Genomic DNA, 17,958 nt, shown 5'->3' on the forward strand with positions numbered 1-17,958 from the left:
GGTGGGTGACCTTGTGTGTGTGGTGTTTTTTGTTTTTTTTTTCAGCTGCCCGTGGAGCCCCACCTCTGCCACCTATTCTCAGGTGAAGCCTGGCTTGGTCCTGTTCCTCAGGAAAAGGATGGACCCTGTCCTCTTCTCAGATGGTCCCTTCCGTCGCCTGAAACCTGCATGAGAACTCCTAATGTGTTTCTCCAGTGCAACAGCCTCTAGACTCCAAGCATCCTCCCTGCTCACCTCCATCTGTGCATCTTTCTCTGGACTTAATGATTGGGCTCTTTATATTGGCAGTAGGGTCTCAGCCCCTGCATCCATCCCTCCTCTAGCAAGCCCTACTAGCCAGATGAGGAAGAAGCTTCCATGTCTCCTGCTTTCCTCTGGGGGAAAGGTGCCTTGTGATGAACTAACTCATTGTTGGGGCAGGGTCGAGAATGATATTGCTACTTTCTCCCCACTGTGAGGGGAGCTTGGCCAGGTATATTTCCTTATTTAGAAGGTTGGCATGGCCAGGACTTCTGTGGGGGTGGTATTTTTAGTGAAACAGGAAAGGGGTTTGCAGAGAAGTGATCTGTTTTAAAGGTCAAATTTGGAGAAAGGGCAAGGAAATGGTCTGCTTTACTTTAAGGGGTATTTTGGTTTTGCTCTCACCCCAACTCATGTCCCTGCCCAAAGGATAAGTTGGATATAAACACTAAATACTAATCAGTTATACTAAGTGTCTAATAAAAAGAACAGGTGAAATAAACCGGGGATCCTTTTAGAGTTAGTCAGTTTCTCTGCACCAAAGGGACCAGGAGCCATTTATTCCTGTAAGGATTCCCTGCCCCTGCTTCTTCAGGGTGTTGAGGCCGAGAAATGTTTTTCCTCCCCCCACCACCCATTCCCTCCAGAGAAAAGTCACTTTTATTCATTCATTGCAGATTCACAAATTCCAAAAATCTCCAGTGGGAGATAGGAAGATAGGGCCTTGGCTTTGATACTATTCCCTTTTTTGTGATTCCAGTCTTTTCTGACTGGCCCTTTCAGCCCTATCCAGAAACTGTAGCCCCTGATGGGTGCTCTAGGATGACAAAGAAGGGAAAGGTGAAGCACCTCATGGAAGGGACCAGCTCTGTGGGCTAGGAAAGACTTCAAGGCCTGCTTGTTCCACAGTTCACAGCCCATTTGACTAGCAGGCTCTTCCTGTTCCTTTCTCAACCACTCTTGCCTTCCCAAGAGTACAGGGTTAACACAGCAGAGTAGAGAAGGGTGAGGAAGCTAATGGTATTCCTCTGTGCCAAGAAGCATGAAGACTTTGGTAAGGGGTGCCTCAGTCCCGTTGATCTTCCTTGGCAGCCACCAATATGCTATTTCTTCATTTTCCAGGTCCTGGTTTAAAGAGCACAAGGCAAATGGGAGTTCCCAATCTAGGTAGGAACTGAGCTTGGATGATGGGATAGGGACTTCCCCTTCTCCAGCAGCAGGTTGAGGCTCTTGAGCTCCACACACAGGAGGGTTTGGTTTGCTGTAGGTCTTGCCAACGCAGTGGCTGCTCAAAGCTTGGAATGAGAACACAGAGATCATGGCTGTTCTTGAAATGGATGAGGAAAGTCAGTTAAAATTTTTTGCCAGACTCATCAGAGGTTTAAACTGTCATAGGGACCTTTCCAATCTATTGGATCACAGACTGAGGATCTGTGCATCGTGCCTAGTGAAACCTGTCTTACCAGTGCTAGATGAGAGAGCTCTCATGGGGTTGTTTGTATGGGGTCTGCTGTCCTTTGCCATCCCCTGGACCATATTGACTGTTGGGACAACCCATATTTAGGTTTGTCACCAGACTTTCCCTAATCGTTATCATTCTTATTTTCAAATCTGTTAGCAATTATCTCCAGCAGTATCCCCAGCATCCTGAAGCCATTAGAGCTGGGAGAGGGGATGCTAGTGGAGGAAAAAGGAGAGTACAGGAGTTGATATTGCAGCAGAGTTCCAGGGTAGATGCTGACCAGTTACTGAACTTGGACTGTGAAGTCTTCCCATTTATTTTTGAAATGGGAGTTGATGCCTTTTGTGTAAATGATATCAAAGTGCATCTTTTTTTTTTGTCTTTTACTCAAACATAGAGCATCAAAGTAAGCATCAAGAGTAAAAACCAAACCCCAGCTTTTCACTGGAGCAGATATCTTCCTTGCCTATGTCCTGCTGCCCCTCATATTCTCCAGCGTTTGGACTGTTTCACATGGGTATTGATTATATTTTCATTTTGTTGGCCTCATGAAAAAAAAGGCCTGGGCCTAAATCTAGTCAGATGGATTTTCTTCTTCAGAGCATGTTGATGACACAGTACCTATTTAAATGTCTTTGCCTTATACATTATTTTGTCCCTTTGTTAATAACAGATTTATTATCATGTATATTACTATTGCAGAATGGGAATGTGATCCTCATAGTTATTGATCTATTTTGTATGTTGTAAAAAACACTTGTAATAATAGGTTTAAGGTGGGCTGGCTGCAAGAGCACTAAAACTTCTCACCTTTTAATCTGCTCTTTTTATCTGCTTGTGGGAATGTCGTCTCTTCAAGGAAGACTGGGTGGTCTCATGTTGAGGCTGTCCCCCAGTCCCATTAACCCCCATATCCCCTCCCAGAAGGAAGAGACATTGCCCAACTAAGCATCAGGAAGCTGTGTTAAAAGCCCTTGTGTGGGTTTGGTTTTATGTTTTTCTCTAGTGGGAAAAATTTAGTAATTTTTTTTTCACCCTTTCTGGGAAGCAGGGCAGTGGCCTCCAAGTTTTTAAATGAGCTGACTGCCCCTCTTCTCTCTCTTCTCTGGTAACCAAACCTGGATCAAAGTACTTTGATATTCCAGGTGTGGTTTTCTCCATCATGGGGATCGCCTCCAGCTGCAGAGCCCCCATCACTCTCATAACCTGGGCCTGCAGAGTAAGAGCACTTAGGGCTGCCCTGCCTGATGGATGGGAGGCTGCTGTCTCCAGAAGTTCATCCCACCCTGCTCGTCAGGCCACGGGGAGGCTAGCCATTGGCCTTTGCCCTGGGGCATCCCCTCACCCCAATAGCTTCCCAACTTGAAACCCAGATTTACCTCCAAGGAGAGGTGAGAAAAAATTGTAAATAGACTTGCTACAGAGCAACTCAGGCTTGGGGGGTGTATTTTAATTCTCCTGATCACTTGAAATAATCTGTAGGCTGAGTGCATATGGGAGTAGGGGAGAAATGTGACTCTAGGGTCCCTCCCTTATGCAACGCTCTCGGGGTGGAGTATAGGGCATCTGAGGCCCTTTGATGGCACTACACAGAGCTAGCTGTCCTTCTGGAAACCCAACCTACAATCAACTACAAATCAAATTCTTCACATTCCAGTTGTAGTCTTATCTTTCCCTATTGAAGAGTCCCTGGCTATGTGGTCAAGGTGGCTTTAATTAGGGAATAGGAGGCAGTGCAACTCTGCCGTCAAGAGTCATCTCTTAAAAGGAAAATGAAGCAAAACTACAACCACCTTCAAAACACAGACAAAAGAGAGTAACTGTTTAACTGAAGGAAGGATTTGGTTCCATTCAACTCCACGTTCATTGTGCCTTTACTTGTGTTAGATTTCTGTGCTTTCTTCCACTCTATTTGAAGCAATTAAAATCTTCCTTGATAACTACTGTTTACTTCTTTCTGTTCTTGTTTCTTAACACGTTATTGGGTTCCCTCTCTAATTGTCTTAAATCTCACTCCACTGGTGGAAGAGGAGCCAAGCCTTCTTTTCTCATGTCATACCTTTGTCCTTTTCCATGGTAACCAGGTTGGAAGTCATAGTCAACACTGAATAAAAGACTAGAGTGATGTGTGTGGAGAAAGTGTGTGTGTGTCCATATTCATCTCTGCATGTGGATCAGTTTCTTTTAAAACAATTATTGTATGATATATTTTGGAGTTAAATACTCTGATTGCAGTGCTTCCATCCCCAATTAGCATTGATTTTTTTTTCCACTCTTCAGTATATAATCTGGTCTCAAGTTGGATTCTTTGGTACATTTCTTTATTCTGGATGCCATACAGTTTAATCAAACCTTGCTTAAAAACAAAGCAAAACCATATACTCTTGTCTGGAATACTGCTTTGAGTGGTGGCATAGATAGGGATGTGTTGCCTAAGGTTAGTGTAGTGCATTGACTCCAGGTCCTCTGAGAAAGTAGTTATACTGACTTGGGTAAGAGCATCTGCAGCTTCCCCAGGGTTTTCTCTCCTCCCTACTGCCGTGTTTTGAAAATCACAGTTCTAGTTAGTCCTTCTGCCTGGGTGATTCTAATGAGTTGGTCGTTATATTTGCCACCTACCTCTCCCTTGCCCAGGACTTCAGGGAACCCAGGAGATGCTCTGGCCTTGTGTTCTTTTCTTACGGCCTTTAGGATTCTTTCTGTTGCCTAACAGATTCTCACACTGAGGCATGGAAGAAAAGGTGCAGGCAGAGCATACAGACCGTGTGCATCTATTTTTATGTGGGTGTTGTTGGCTTTTCTTCTTCACTGCTTTTTAAGTTGAAATCTTGGCGCCTTTCCTGAACTTTGACTTGAGGTGTAAAAATTGAACCAGATATTCTCAGCTTACTGTGGTCAGCTGACAATCACCACTGAGACTTAATGAGCTTAACTTGCACTTTCATCACTAGCAACAGTCTTGAAATTATTTTCCATGCTGATTCATAATGGGTGTGTTTATGAATCACTCTCACATAATTTAGATATAAAAACCTAAAAGGGTGCTAGGAGGGAGGGGGATTAAAAGGCTTTTCATTTTCATCCATACTTACCAGATTGACTGGATTCCTGGTTATTTGACCCATCGTTGTTATGATTAATAAAACTACCTATTTATTGATTTAATTGTTCCTCTTGTGACTTTAAATAGGCCTCAAATGGAGCTTGCCTAAATGACTGTCAGCTTCCTAACCCTATAAACTTTGTCCTATTGGAATGGTATTGCTGGTGTGTGTGTGCACGTGTGTGCTGTGTGCTCACTCAAAGGGATGCCAGACAGGTTCGTCCAGTGTGATTTGATTCCTTCTCTCATGAAACTATGTATGAATTAGGTGATAAGGACACTAGTTTGCCCAGTCTAAAAATTATTACTGAGACTCGGCTGCTTACTGTGAATGTGCTTGTTTAGTGTTTCCTGGCCCAACCCAACCACAAACTGCAACTCACTGCAAGGAACCTACCTGTCTCTAACTTCTATTACTCTGCATACAGAAGTAAGAGAAGTCAAATGTCAACCTCAGGAGCCTAACTAGCCCAGAGGATAACGGGAAATGCTTCACCTCTGACGTCACTGGAGCCCAGTCTGGATTGTCTTACGCAATTGAATTCATTCTCTTAGCAGGTGTGTGTGAGATTTAAAGGACTATATGCTATCTGGCCATAAAAAGTGTTCCTGAAAAAGGTGGATGTCCATTCGGCAGGAATTTTCTCTCCATTCATTCAGCAAGAATTTATTGTACATTTTACCCTGTGCCAAGCACTTACAATATGTAGATGAATAGGACATGGTGCCTGCAAGGAGCAAAAGAGTCTAGTAAACTTAAGGACAGCTACCAGAAGAAACCTATGTAGGGTATTAAATGGCCTTATGGTAATTAGCCAGGGAAGGAGGACGGTGAGCTGCATTCCAGCCAGAGGAAACAGCAAGGACAGAGGCACAGAAATAAGAAACAGTTTGGCAGTGAATGCATCATGTTACTGGAGTTTTGGAAAGGAGAAGCTTCAAGTAGGTAATCTCTTAAGAGACCTGTGATTCTCTGCTTCCACAGTGGTCATTTGCCCTGGGGCTTTTCTTGGACCTGTGCTGTATTTCCTGGTGAGTGTTTTAACAGGTTCCATTATGCATATTAAGTACTCATAGCTTCCTCTCTACTCCCCCTACTCCACTGCAACTGAGGGAGGTTCATTATCCCTTTAAGCTGGCAGGCACATGTTACCATTCCAGGTTATTAAGGACAATTAAGTTATAAAAATGCCCTATTAAGAGATCAGAAATACCATCTGGTTGAAATTCATTCTGTGGTAATACTTTTGCCACTCAGGGCTGCCTAATCTCTCTACTCTTGTAGTTTTCAGCTCCTCCAAGCCTCCCCAAAATGTGCTGCTTCACCATCTCTTCCTGTTTAGAAGGCCACTTTAGAACCTACATCTGTCTCATCCTACTCCCATGTTTAAGTGGTCAAAAACTATGATCTGTTAGACTTACTGAGTTCAAATTCCAGCACTTCCACTTACCGATTGTGTGATCTTGGGCAAACTAAACCCCTATTATTTCATTTTCTCATTTGTGAAATGGAAATACCAACCTAATGGAGTGCTTGTGAGAATTAATAAGGTGATAATGGTTAAAATACTTGAACTCAGTCCGTGGCATACACTTAAGCACTTGGTTCTTCTACATGAACTAAGTAAAATTAAGTGACATTTGTAATATTATTGTTTTCCTACTTGTCAGCTTTATTGCTCTATTTCATTTGAAATTGAAGGATGAAAGGTAAATGCTTACCATCATTTAGAACTGGGTTCTGGCCTTTAACAGAACCTGAGGCATAGCTAGGTTACTAGTTTTGGAAGCTGGCCTGTAAATTACTGCTCTAATTTATATTTTTCATTAAAAGCTCAGCTTGCCTCTTCTTATATAACAGTCTTCTCTGACCCTGAAACCCTGGTGTTGAGCCATAAAACCAGGTTATAAAATGAAGGGGCTATAATTCTCTCCTCACAATGTGTGGGTTAATGGGATTAATAAGAAGGTGCAAGAATATCATATTCTTACCCTTAACATAATAAAAGCAAAGGCTAGGCCCTATTTCTCACCTTTGAAACACAATTCAGGGAGGTACTGTGATGAAGTGTATTTGTGCATGTGTAGAACTTAACAAAAAAACACATTGGTTTGCGTGTCAGGAAATCCGAGTACTAGGCCCTTCTCTGCCACCAGGATGCTGTGATCTCTAATTAACACTCTGCACATTTGCTCTGTGCCTTGCAGGGTTGAGCATTAGGTAAGTAAGCGCCTGGCATCATGCCTGGCACCCAGAACCGCCCCAAAATGGTAGGTATAATGTAATAGCTCACTGAAAACTTAGCTCATTAGGATAATGAAAATAGGTTCGTGCGGAAGTGAGACAGGGCAACCACATCATTACACCGCCAGTCGAAAGAGGAACGTGGAAATACAGAGCTTCCTGCGACAAAAACTACATCTTCCTCCGCACTTTGCGGCGTGGCGGGTTCGCGCTACCCAGAGTCCCACCCTCCGCAGCCGCGCGCCTTTCCGCGGAGGCCCCGGATGTGATGGCCGGACAGCTCAGTGGGCGTGGCCTCACTGTGGCTCTGTGGCCTAGCATTTTCTTATTGGTTGTGGACCGTTCGGCTGGATTGGACGCCAAAAAGGGGAAGTACGCCAAGGCGCGCAGCGCTCCTGTGATAGCCAATCAGAAACCTGGCCGGGCTTTTGCGGAGGCGGGAAAACTGCAGCTCTGCAAATTTGGCGCGAGAGCGGCCTGGCTTGGCTTGGCTTGGCTACCTCCGTGTGTAAGTTTATTCTGGAGCTTGTCGTGGAGAGTCCCTGAAGCTGCGTCGTTGAGACGTGAGAAAGAGCCAGCAGTGTGGGAGCGCAGCCCTGTGAGGTGGTGAGGAGAGGGTTGCTCGGGGAGGCCTAGGGTCTGGGAGGCAGCGGGCTGTGTCTAGGCCTGGGGTTCCGATGTGGCCCTCGGGGAAGTGAGGGAAAAAGAGCTTAGTTCGCCAGAGCTCTAGGTCGGGGTACGGCAAGGGACATGTGTGCCCCCGGAGTAGTCAGTCTGGCAGTTGTGCATGGGGTAAAAGGGATGACTGATATAAGGAGGCGATGTTCCGGGAGGGTTTAAGAGTTGTGTAGAGCGGGGACTGAGCGCGGGGCGGAGGGAAGACTGAGCTGCACAGTGAGGGCTTGCGGAAGTGTAAATGTGGAAGGAAGGGAGGCTGCTGGCCTAAGCAGGTTATAAAGATATAGCCCGTGCATGGAGTGAAGGAATTAGTAGTTACTATAGGAACCCATTGAGATAAGCTTACTGCATCGCACAAATGGGTGCGAACTTGGGTTCTGGAGCCAGAATCCCTGCTTTGCTGTGACTGTAGGCTCCCTGCCTCTCAGTTTTCTCATCTGTAAGATAAGAAAAATAATAGTACCTACCTCTCTATGGTATCTGTATGGTATTTGTGATATTATGATATTATGATACCCGAAATGCTTATAATGGTGTTTTACACATAGTAGGTAGACAATAAGTGGGTATTATTGCATAGATTTGGAAGTGTAGCAGAACCAAATGTTAAAATATTGTTGTAACATATTTACTTATGAAATGGATGTTAATGATCTGTATAGATTCCATGTTGCTTATTTTTCCTTCACTTTAACATATTGACCGGCTGACCTGTTCTGTTTTTCATACCCAGTTGTGTTGCCATCATGCCTCAAACCCGATCCCAGTCACAGGCTACAATCACTTTTCCAAAAAAGAAGCTGTCTCGGAGATTGGACAAAGCTAAAAACTCCAGTGACACCAACCTAGAACTGACAAATGTGCAGGCCATACCCCATTCACCTTGTGTAAAAACACTGCCTCTCAGCCCTAGAAAACGGCTGGGTAAGCTATCCATTATATAAGTACAGCTTTTTGACTGGTAGCTCTCAACCTCTCTTTCCTTAGTAATAAGATGCCTTTTTATGTTATTACTGAGACAGCTTTTTATGTTAAGACCAGTTTATTCACTTTGGTTATTTTCAGAATGGTTGCTGTTCTTACTGAATTTCAGAGTTAAGCCACTTACTGAAATCATTCTGTGAACTGCTTAATAAGTCTGATCTTCAACTCCTGAATACTGACCCGGGTTTTGTCAGTGTTTTTTAAATGACCTTGTAGTCAGCAATATGGTATTTTGAAACTTGCCTCAGTAGTGGTGAAATTACTAGAAACAGGTGACATTCTTATTTTAGAACAGTGGTTGGTAATTCTTTCTTGTTTTAGATCATTTGTTTTTAATAAGGAGTGATTTGGCAGTATCTGGAGACATTTTTGGTTGTCACAACTGACTGGCATTGGTGGATAAAAACCAGGGGTGCTGCTATACATTCTACAGTGCACAGGACAACCCCGTACAATGAAGAATTGTTTGGTCCAAGATATCAGTGGTGCCAGGGTTGAGGAACCCTGTTTTAGAACAATTTTAGAATTTCATCCCAGTAAAACCCCTTTGGTTTCTACCAAATAGTAGTAAGATTCAGTGGTGCCATCTGGTGGTCAATATTTGCATCTCGCGGAGAAGCATTTTATTTTGGTGGTTTTGACTGAGGCTGAAATTCACCTCTTTGTAGGGCAGGCAGAGATCTTTGCAAGTCCTTTTATTATGCACTGCTTTGAATGACCACGTTCTGATTTTAATATATTTCAGGTGATGATAACCTATGCAACACTCCCTACTTACCACCCTGTTCTCCACCAAAGCAAGGCAAAAAAGAGAATGGTCCCCCTCACTCACATATACCTAAGGGGCGCAGATTGGTATTTGACAATCAGCTGACAGTCAAGTCTCCTGGCAAAAGAGAACAAGCCAGAGTTCATCAAAACAAAATACGTTCCTCAGTTCGAAAAGGTCAGGAGATAACAACAAATTCTGAGCAGAGATGTCTGCTGGAGAAAGAATCTGCATGTGTGAGACTATTCAAGCAAGAAGGTTTGTTCTTACATGGCAGCTGTTAGTGCAGCCTTGTAAACAAGGCTGGTGACTCCAAGTGAAATCCAGTGGGTCTTCTCAGTCACCTCTGTTGTATCTAATTGTCCTTTCATGTCTGGCACAGGCACTTGCTACCAGCAAGCAAAGCTCGTCCTCAATACAGCTGTTCCAGATCGGCTGCCTGCCAGGGAAAAGGAGATGGATGTCATCAGGAATTTCCTGAGGGAGCACATCTGTGGGAGAAAAGCTGGAAGTCTTTATCTTTCTGGTGCTCCTGGAACTGGAAAAACTGCCTGCTTAAGCCGAATTCTGCAAGACCTCAAGGTACATTGAGAGTCTGAATTATGATGTTTTTGCTAAAATGACACTTGGTTATTGAGGGTTAAGAAAGAGTAAAGTGCTTAGGGGATTGAAGTTTCCCCAAATAAGATGTTCTTAGTTCAGTTGTCTAAATCTTTTCAAGTGAAAGTAGAGCTTATTCTCTTTCATGCTGTTAACTTCTCAGTCACTTCAGGTACCATCAAGTCTTTATCTGTGGCCAAAATAACTCCTGTGTGCATTTTTTTTTAGAAGGAACTGAAAGGCTTTAAAACTACCATACTGAATTGCATGTCCTTGAGGAATGCCCAGGCTGTGTTCCCAGCTATTGCTCAGGAGATTTGTCAGGAAGGAGTATCCAGGCCAGCTGGAAAGGAGATGATGAGGAAACTGGAAAACCATATGACTGCAGAGAAGGGCCCCATGATGTAAGTATTGTTCTGCTGTGTGTTGCTCTATCACCATCTGCAGTCTGTTGTTCATAAACGCACAGTCTAGTCCCTTGAATCTATCTGTTTGCTCATAAAAAGAACATTTCCTATATTTGCCCTATGAGGGTAGTTGCATGAGCTTAAAGGGAAAGAAGAAAGGAAAAAACATACCTTCTAATTTTAAATTGGAAAAAATGTTTTTAAACTAATTGCTTGAAGAATCTATGTGTTACTTTTTTTGTGATGGTTAGGGGATATCATTGTAACAGTGACAAGATAGGACAGATGAAGATCTTCAGACTGGTCACAGCTGTAAGAATGTGACTAGAGATCAGCCCAGATCAAATATATTGGAGAGTTAAGAAAGTGAACGTGGATACTAATTGTTTCTCTTTATATATAGTGTGTTGGTGTTGGACGAGATGGATCAGCTGGACAGCAAAGGACAGGATGTATTGTACACACTGTTCGAATGGCCATGGCTAAGTAATTCTCGAGTGGTGCTGATCGGTTAGTGCTCAGTTGTTATTGCTACATGGTGGTTCTAAAGAATTCCTTTTTTAATTTCTTCAGTTTATTACCTATTATTTTATCTTAAACTAGCTTTCTGCTTTCTTACCAAAATAAGAAAGTTACTATAAAATGATAGTAATTTTAATCTTAGGCAAATCAGTTTTGCTAAGTCGGAATTGACATATCATAATACTGACTTCAGAGGCAATTAGTTTTTAGAGTACCTGGTCCTGCTTTTAGTGAGCAATTCTAAGCCTAAGTTGAAAACAGCATTGTATGATGACAAGCTGTACTTCACTTATTGAGTGTTGGGGTAGGGTTGGGGAGGCAGCCAGTGTGAAGCAACAGTTGGAATGCTGGATTATAACCGGAAATTTTATTCTGCTTTCAGAGGGTTGAGTTTTCCTTTGAGGATGATTTTGACCAGAGGTGATCAGTGTTATTTTATCTCCTCCTCAGGTATTGCTAATACCCTGGATCTCACAGACAGAATTCTGCCGAGGCTTCAAGCTAGAGAAAAATGTAAGCCACGGCTGTTGAACTTCCCACCTTATACCAAAAATCAGATAGCCACTATCTTGCAGGATCGTCTTAATCAGGTAAGTGCCAACCATTGCATCAATTACTGTTTTTTGGGTCACCTGTGTTGGGGAAACTCCATAGTTTTAAAATATTTTGCTTTGATTGCTTTGCTGTGGGCCATAGTGAGACTATTTGTATATGAATTTCCACCCATGGCTCCATTTATTGGATGGCTCAGTGTTGAAATAAAAATCGGAGTTACAACAGTCACTCAAGAGCTCCTTTAATGGCCTTTAAAAACAGGGCCTATGAGAAAACTATTTTGAAAATGGTCAAAGAGGTTTTGTTTTAGTTTAGAGTTTTGCTAACGTACTCTGATTGCTTTTTTTCCATTAATGAACCTCTACCACATTCCTAATAAATATTTAAATGTGTGAAATGACCATTTACTTATGAGCAGAAAAGGCATCTCTTAGACCCTAAAGGGTAGCCAATTAGTTTTATACTTAAGTGGGAAAATGCTTTTGTCTGGTACCTAAATTACAGAGGGAGAGTTTTATAGTTTGTACTGTCATCTTCTATATCTCATCTGAAGGTATCTAGAGATCAGGTTCTGGACAATGCTGCAATTCAGTTCTGTGCCCGAAAAATCTCTGCTGTTTCAGGAGATGTTCGCAAAGCACTAGATGTTTGCAGGTGAGTTATGGCACTGATGGCTGCTTTTATTAAAAAAGAAATGCTGTTAATTGTCTCATGTAACTCAAGTGAATGTGGCTTAAGAGGCTCCATTCTGCCACATTTTACGCACAGAAAGGAGGACTTGTTTCTCAGTGGGGAGCTCTGCATTTCCACCGTGTTAATGTCTGAAACATTATCAGTCCATTACCTACAGAGGGAGAAACAAATGAGATGTTGCCGGCACTCCCTGTGGTGATTATAGATTGGTTAATTACATTTGTATTAAAAAAGACTCCAGTTTACTTTTCCATTAGCTGGTCTCAAGCAGGTTTATTTATGGACCTGAACCATCTTTGCCTTCAAACTTTTTTTTTCTTCCTTTGCTTTTGTGAGCACCCCGTCCTCTCCTCCAGTTGGTGGTCCCACACAGTTGTACTCCAGACCTCTCTCTCCTTTCCCTTCCCCCTGCCCCTCCTGCTGGGGAAAGCCCCTGTGCTGACTGATGAAGTTTCTTTCTTCCCAGTAGGGACACTGGACCCATTAAAATGATACTTACTGTGCTGTCCCGCTGGTCCAACCTCCCCTTACTGCCATGCAGAAGATCCAGGCCTGGCTTATAGCTTCCTGTGGGCAAAGTACTTTGGAGAGAGCAGTGGGAGAGTAAGCTCTTCCTATTGCATGACGACATGATCCTGAATTTGAAAGTTTCCCCTAGTCAGCAAAGTATTTGGATAAAGACTGCAGCTGTGAGCAATAGTCTTGCAGGCTGGTTGGTGTACCTACACATATCCTATGCCACAGGGGTATATGGGTGGTGCTGGCTCTCTTTAGTCAGTCACCCACACTACATCTCCTCTCTCTCCTGTGACATTTTCTCCTCACCTAAAATGTTACTGTTGGCCAAATGTATGATGACCTACTTGGCAACTGTAAGAGGAAACCATGTAGTGTTGAAGTTTCTCAGATTCCCTGGTCCATGAATTATTTCAAGGCAATTAAGTCCCCTTTTGCTGAGACAACCCAGTTTTGTTTGGGGGCTTTAAAATGATAAAGCATGTTTTGCGTTAATGTGTCTGTTTTTGAGCTTCGTGGTTTGGTGTGGTGTTTGGTTTGGCTCAGCCTAAGTTAATTTTAGAATTTTTTTTTCTAGGAGAGCTATTGAAATTGTAGAGTCAGATGTCAAAAGCCAGACTATCCTCAAACCACTGTCTGAATGTAAGTAGTTTATCTCCTTCCTGTCTTCCTTTATAATTGGAAGCTGAACTTTTCAGAGGAAAGAGGTAGAAAGATGAAAAATGAACATAGTTAAATCCATACTCACCCATTTTTTATGTGTGTCTGTGTTTTTGGTCAATTTCATCTACTTTATTTCAATCTGGTCTGTCAGTACTATACATGCATTACTGGAAATGAGTTCTCTAGGCTGTTACATAAATGACTTAGTAAGCTTTCTTTCCAAACTCTAGGAATGAAAACTGTACACAATAAGGTTGGATGAGCTTCTCTCTGGGAGCTTATGTTGAGTGCACTTTAGGTTTTTCAATACAAGTAAAAGCAAAGCCTGGTAAATAAGAGACAGACAGTGAAAGAATTGAGTTCAGCTTGGGACATCTCAAGCCTTTAAACAAGTTCAGGAGGGTAGAGGTACAAAGATGCTATTGATTGCTACAGTAAACCGCAGCCTGTTTCAAAAATGACAAAATTAATTTTCTTTCCCTCAGCCTTGTTCTCTTAGCTATGGCAGAAGGAACATGGCCATGAACTACATATCTTGTCAGTGTTTAATATACAGTGTTAATCTATAGAAACAGTACCATCTGATTTGATTGTTTCTTCCTTCACTTCTGCAATGGTTGAGTTACTAAAATTGTTTCTAGCACTGTAGTCCCACAAAATACCTTTTCTTTTTTTCATCAACTTGCTGAAAGAAAATAAAAGTATTTCAGAATTAGCCAGACTTAGTGCTTAGGCTGATAGTAGGTAATACATGCCAAGGCATAGACTAGATACTGCTTACTCTTCAACTTCTCCCTTTTTATTCCCTGCCAGTGGCCCCTGTGAGCACCACTGGCACATGTGTTGCCAAAAGAGGTTGTAAATTCCTGGCATAAATTATTAGACTAACCTAATTCCTGTCTTTTGACCTCTGGTATGTATGATTAGTTTTAATGGCTTTAGAAAGCAATAGGGAGAATGACTTCAACTAAATATAAGAAGACACTTTTAATAAATAGCACTAACTAGGCGTGTTTGACATAGAATGGGTTTCCCAGCGTTAATGATATTCCAACAAAAACTATAGATGATCACTCGTTGGGATTATCTCACTGGACACTCAGCCATTGGGTAGAGAGCAAGACTAGACTTCTAAATTCCTTTCAACTTAAAAAAAATCTGCTTAATCAGTGATCTCTAGTTTCTCCACTGCTGTCAGTCCTCTGCAGCGTCCCCTTTGTGGTAATGAAATAGAAGCAAATTACTGGGAGGCAACTACACATCGTCTCAGGAGTGACATTAGGCAAAGGTTGTTAAAGAGCAAATCCCTCCACTGTCTAGCAATTCATGCATCTCCAAACAGTGAGGCCATAGTCCTGTGCAGCTTGTTGACAGTGTCCGAGCCTCCTGCTTCTGAGAGGGTGTTATCTGCTGAGACAGCCAATGACATTTTTCTCAAGTGTTGCTCTACTGTAGATCAGCTTGGGCTAGTGAGCCAAACCTCAAAGGTCAATTGGGGAGCTACTTGAGGACTTAGGTAGGATGACTCCACTGTCCACATTTAGCCACTCATTTGATTCAAAATACTAGGTAATTTATCCAACTTCTTTGTCCCCTTTTTTAATTGCCAGGCACAGTTATCTTTGCTTCAAGGTTCTATTCTTTACATTTGAGGTATTAGGAACTTCCAGGGCAGAATACAATAGTTCTCCATCTGGTCCTTATTCTTTCATGAGGTGGATTTTGTCTCTGACATTAAATTCTACAGGACATAATAGCTCACCATTGTGCCTAGGAAAAGGATAACCCTACTTTGCAAGTCATCTCATTATGTTGGCACCTTTCTGAGGATGGCATTGTCTCCCATCCTTTGGCTTCTAGAGAGTTGGAACCTCTGCTTTGCCGCCACATCACCTCATTTGAATTTCCTTTAGCTCAAACTTAGTATCATTTGTCCCAACACAAACAGTATTTTAAAAATCTGAGCTTGATTTGTTTACTCTATAGGTAGATCACCCTCCGAGTCACCGGTTCCCAAGCGGGTTGGTCTTATTCATGTATCCCAAGTCATTTCAGAAGTTGACGGTAACAGAATGACTTTGAGCCAACAAGGAGCCCACGATTCCTTCCCTCTTCAGCAGAAGATCTTGGTGTGCTCTCTGCTGCTCTTGACCAGACAGTTGAAAATGAAAGAGGTCATGCTGGGGAAGGTTAGTTGGGAATCTCAGCAGGTGGAGCTGGGGTGGAGACGAGAATCTGCTTTGCAGAGCAGATATTTTCCACAAGGTCTGTCATGCTCCAGCTGATATGAATCAAAAATGGACTTTTAACAGTAAGAATAAATACCATGTAAAAGGCAGCTGACTGTCCCTTTGGTTGTTTGGGAGTTTACCATTAATCTCCCCTTCATTTCAGCCTCTCCCTGTGAAATATATAAAGCCCCTTTCCTGCACTATGGTATAGGTTTTTGCCAATATCTACAGAATGCCTATTCAAGGATTGGATTGAAAAGAGGGAGTATTAGGGTGTTGAGATAACTTTTTCACCAATCCAGACTCACATGTGTTTTAAGAAATTGAAAGGTTACATGAGGTCTAACTTTTAAGCAACATTTGCTCTCCCTTATTTCCTCCCAGTTATATGAAGCCTATAGTAACGTCTGCCGCAAACAGCAGGTGGCAGCTGTGGACCAGTCTGAGTGTTTGTCACTTTCGGGGCTCCTAGAGGCCAGGGGCATTTTAGGATTAAAGAAAAACAAGGAGAGCCGCTTCACAAAGGTAACAACTGAACTGCTGCTTTGTGATGATTCTTTTAATTGTTCTGTTTTAGAGACCTTATGTTTTGCTAAAGTGAAGATTTTTAAATGACCACAGTTAGATAAACAGTTTGTTTCTAGTTAGGTATGGTTTAAGATCTGTGAGGATGGGCCTGTGGTATGAATGAGCTACTTTTTGCAGGCTCTTGAAGAAGCACTGGTGAGCTTGACTGACTCTTGTGAGAAAAGTTTAACATGGTAGAAGCTTATGTAATAAAAAGTTTGCTTTTGTGTGTCTTCACCATGAAAAGTCCTTTTCTCTTCTTTCCAGGTGTCTTTGAAGATAGAAGAGAAAGAAATAGAGCATGCTCTGAAAGACAGAGCTTTAATTGGAAATATCTTAGCTACTGGACTGCCGTAGTCTTTTATACTACTACTCCACTTGAAAGTATCCGGCTGGCACTGAGAGACCTGTGAAGTTTTCATTTTAGAACTTCACACGTTCAGGTCTGGAAACAAATTTGACCTTTTTTACTTGAAACTGATCAGTTTTAATCTATAGATTCATGAATATTAGGACAGAATAGTATCTTTGGGTCTTATTATTTTTCTGCATTAAAAATTCCAAATAGACCCTTTTAAAATATACTCACTACCTCTATCACTTGTGTGTCTCTAACCAATATGCTTGCAAGAATACACGTTTATGTTGTGGAATGTTTATACATTTACCTCTTATTTCCCTCCAACACTGATATATTAAAGAACTTTGGGGCTGGAGTAAGAAGAATGAAAAAGGTTGATCCAGAAAAATAAGCACGTCCACATGGAGATTTGGAGGACACTTTGATCAAAGAATTTCTTTATTTTTGGAGTACACTCTGTTCATGTTGCTGTTGCTCCCCTATTGTGGCATTTTAAAGACTGAGTTTCCTGAGCATTCCCAAGGTTGTGGGGGTTGTAAGGAGACTGTAACCTATAAATTATGAAATATTTTATTTTCACGTTGTATTCTTTGTCTTTTTAAGCTATCACATTTCAAGAGAGCCCAGACTTTCAGAAGGCAATGTGAAAAATGGCTCCTCAAGTGTCCCACAGTCTTAGCTGCCCTCAGATGAAGCCACTTGTTTCCAGATAGTTTGGGGTGGGATTTTCATCTAAACTTCATCTTTTCCCAGTCTTACTGGATTTATTAATCCATATGGTTACTCAAGTCTCCCCTTTTCTAGATTTAATTTCCAGTAGCATTAAATGACACGTTGTGACAGGGACACCAGAGGGCACCATTATAACACTGACTGCTTTGAAAGTGCAGGGATGGGGCTAGGGTAGTTTTTAGGAATAGTGGGGGGCAGGCATGAGTTTGATTCGTTTGGGAGATTGCTGTATTTTTATAACTAAAGCAAACATCTGAATGTAAACTGTGTGATATGAATGGTCTGAGGGCCAATGACCAAGTCTGCTTCCCCTTGAGCGCTTCTGCTCCCTCTGCCTGTCTGACATGGACTTGAGTTTGGGAACTTGATCTTTGTACAAATTATCTATTGGCCACTCTTTCATTCATGCTGCCTGCTATAGCCTTGCAATGTGATCTAGACTACAGCAGGTGGTATGGGACAGAAGAAGGGCACACAGAGAGCCCTCTGAAATGAACACCACCCATTGGTGTGTGTAGCAGAGCATACATGGTCTGTTGACCGGAGTCTGAATGTCATTCTCACCCTCACACTCCTTTATGAGCGCATTCATTCCCTCTGAGGGCCATTTGCAAGTGGAGAACACAGTTC

General features: G+C 42.3%; 2 protein-coding genes across 6 annotated transcripts in view; both read left to right on the top strand.

Annotated features, from left to right (window-relative positions):
* WIPF2 (WAS/WASL interacting protein family member 2) overlaps positions 1 to 3,646 on the top strand; it is a 48,343-nt gene extending 44,697 nt beyond the window's left edge. For both annotated transcript variants that reach the window (XM_017652281.3, XM_017652282.3), the window contains exon 8: positions 46 to 3,646. In XM_017652281.3, coding sequence (XP_017507770.2) covers positions 46 to 86 — 41 coding nt within the window. In that variant the 3' untranslated portion in view covers positions 87 to 3,646. The remainder of the gene's footprint in view (positions 1 to 45) is intronic.
* A 3,793-nt stretch (positions 3,647 to 7,439) lies between these two features.
* Positions 7,440 to 17,169, top strand: CDC6 (cell division cycle 6). 4 transcript variants are annotated; one of them, XM_037022695.2, is made up of 12 exons: positions 7,440 to 7,558; positions 8,462 to 8,652; positions 9,458 to 9,739; positions 9,864 to 10,063; positions 10,310 to 10,485; positions 10,892 to 10,998; positions 11,461 to 11,600; positions 12,119 to 12,219; positions 13,352 to 13,416; positions 15,424 to 15,626; positions 16,053 to 16,193; positions 16,503 to 17,169. In XM_037022695.2, exons 2-12 carry the CDS (start codon positions 8,475 to 8,477, stop codon positions 16,590 to 16,592), a joined length of 1,683 nt encoding a protein of 560 aa, XP_036878590.2. In that variant the 5' UTR covers positions 7,440 to 7,558; positions 8,462 to 8,474; the 3' UTR covers positions 16,593 to 17,169. The 4 variants fall into 4 exon arrangements, with proteins under 4 accessions (XP_036878590.2, XP_017507773.3, XP_017507772.3 ...); XM_017652284.3 differs by having other exon boundaries at positions 7,456 to 7,653; XM_017652283.3 differs by having other exon boundaries at positions 7,457 to 7,656.
* The last annotated feature ends 789 nt before the right edge of the window (positions 17,170 to 17,958 follow it).

The sequence above is a fragment of the Manis javanica genome, chromosome 4 (genome assembly GCF_040802235.1).
Source record: "Manis javanica isolate MJ-LG chromosome 4, MJ_LKY, whole genome shotgun sequence".
In the NCBI taxonomy this organism is placed as follows: domain Eukaryota; kingdom Metazoa; phylum Chordata; class Mammalia; order Pholidota; family Manidae; genus Manis; species Manis javanica.

What these genes read in the sequence shown, in the direction of transcription:
- CDC6 (XM_037022695.2), top strand. Translation starts at nt 8,475, where the DNA reads ATGCCTCAAACCCGATCCCAGTCACAGGCTACAATCACTTTTCCAAAA. An exon ending in TTCTCGAGTGGTGCTGATCG is followed by an intron (nt 10,999 to 11,460) that starts GTTAGTGCTCAG and finishes TCTCCTCCTCAG; the next exon opens with GTATTGCTAATACCCTGGAT. An exon ending in AAGAGGTCATGCTGGGGAAG is followed by an intron (nt 15,627 to 16,052) that starts GTTAGTTGGGAA and finishes ATTTCCTCCCAG; the next exon opens with TTATATGAAGCCTATAGTAA.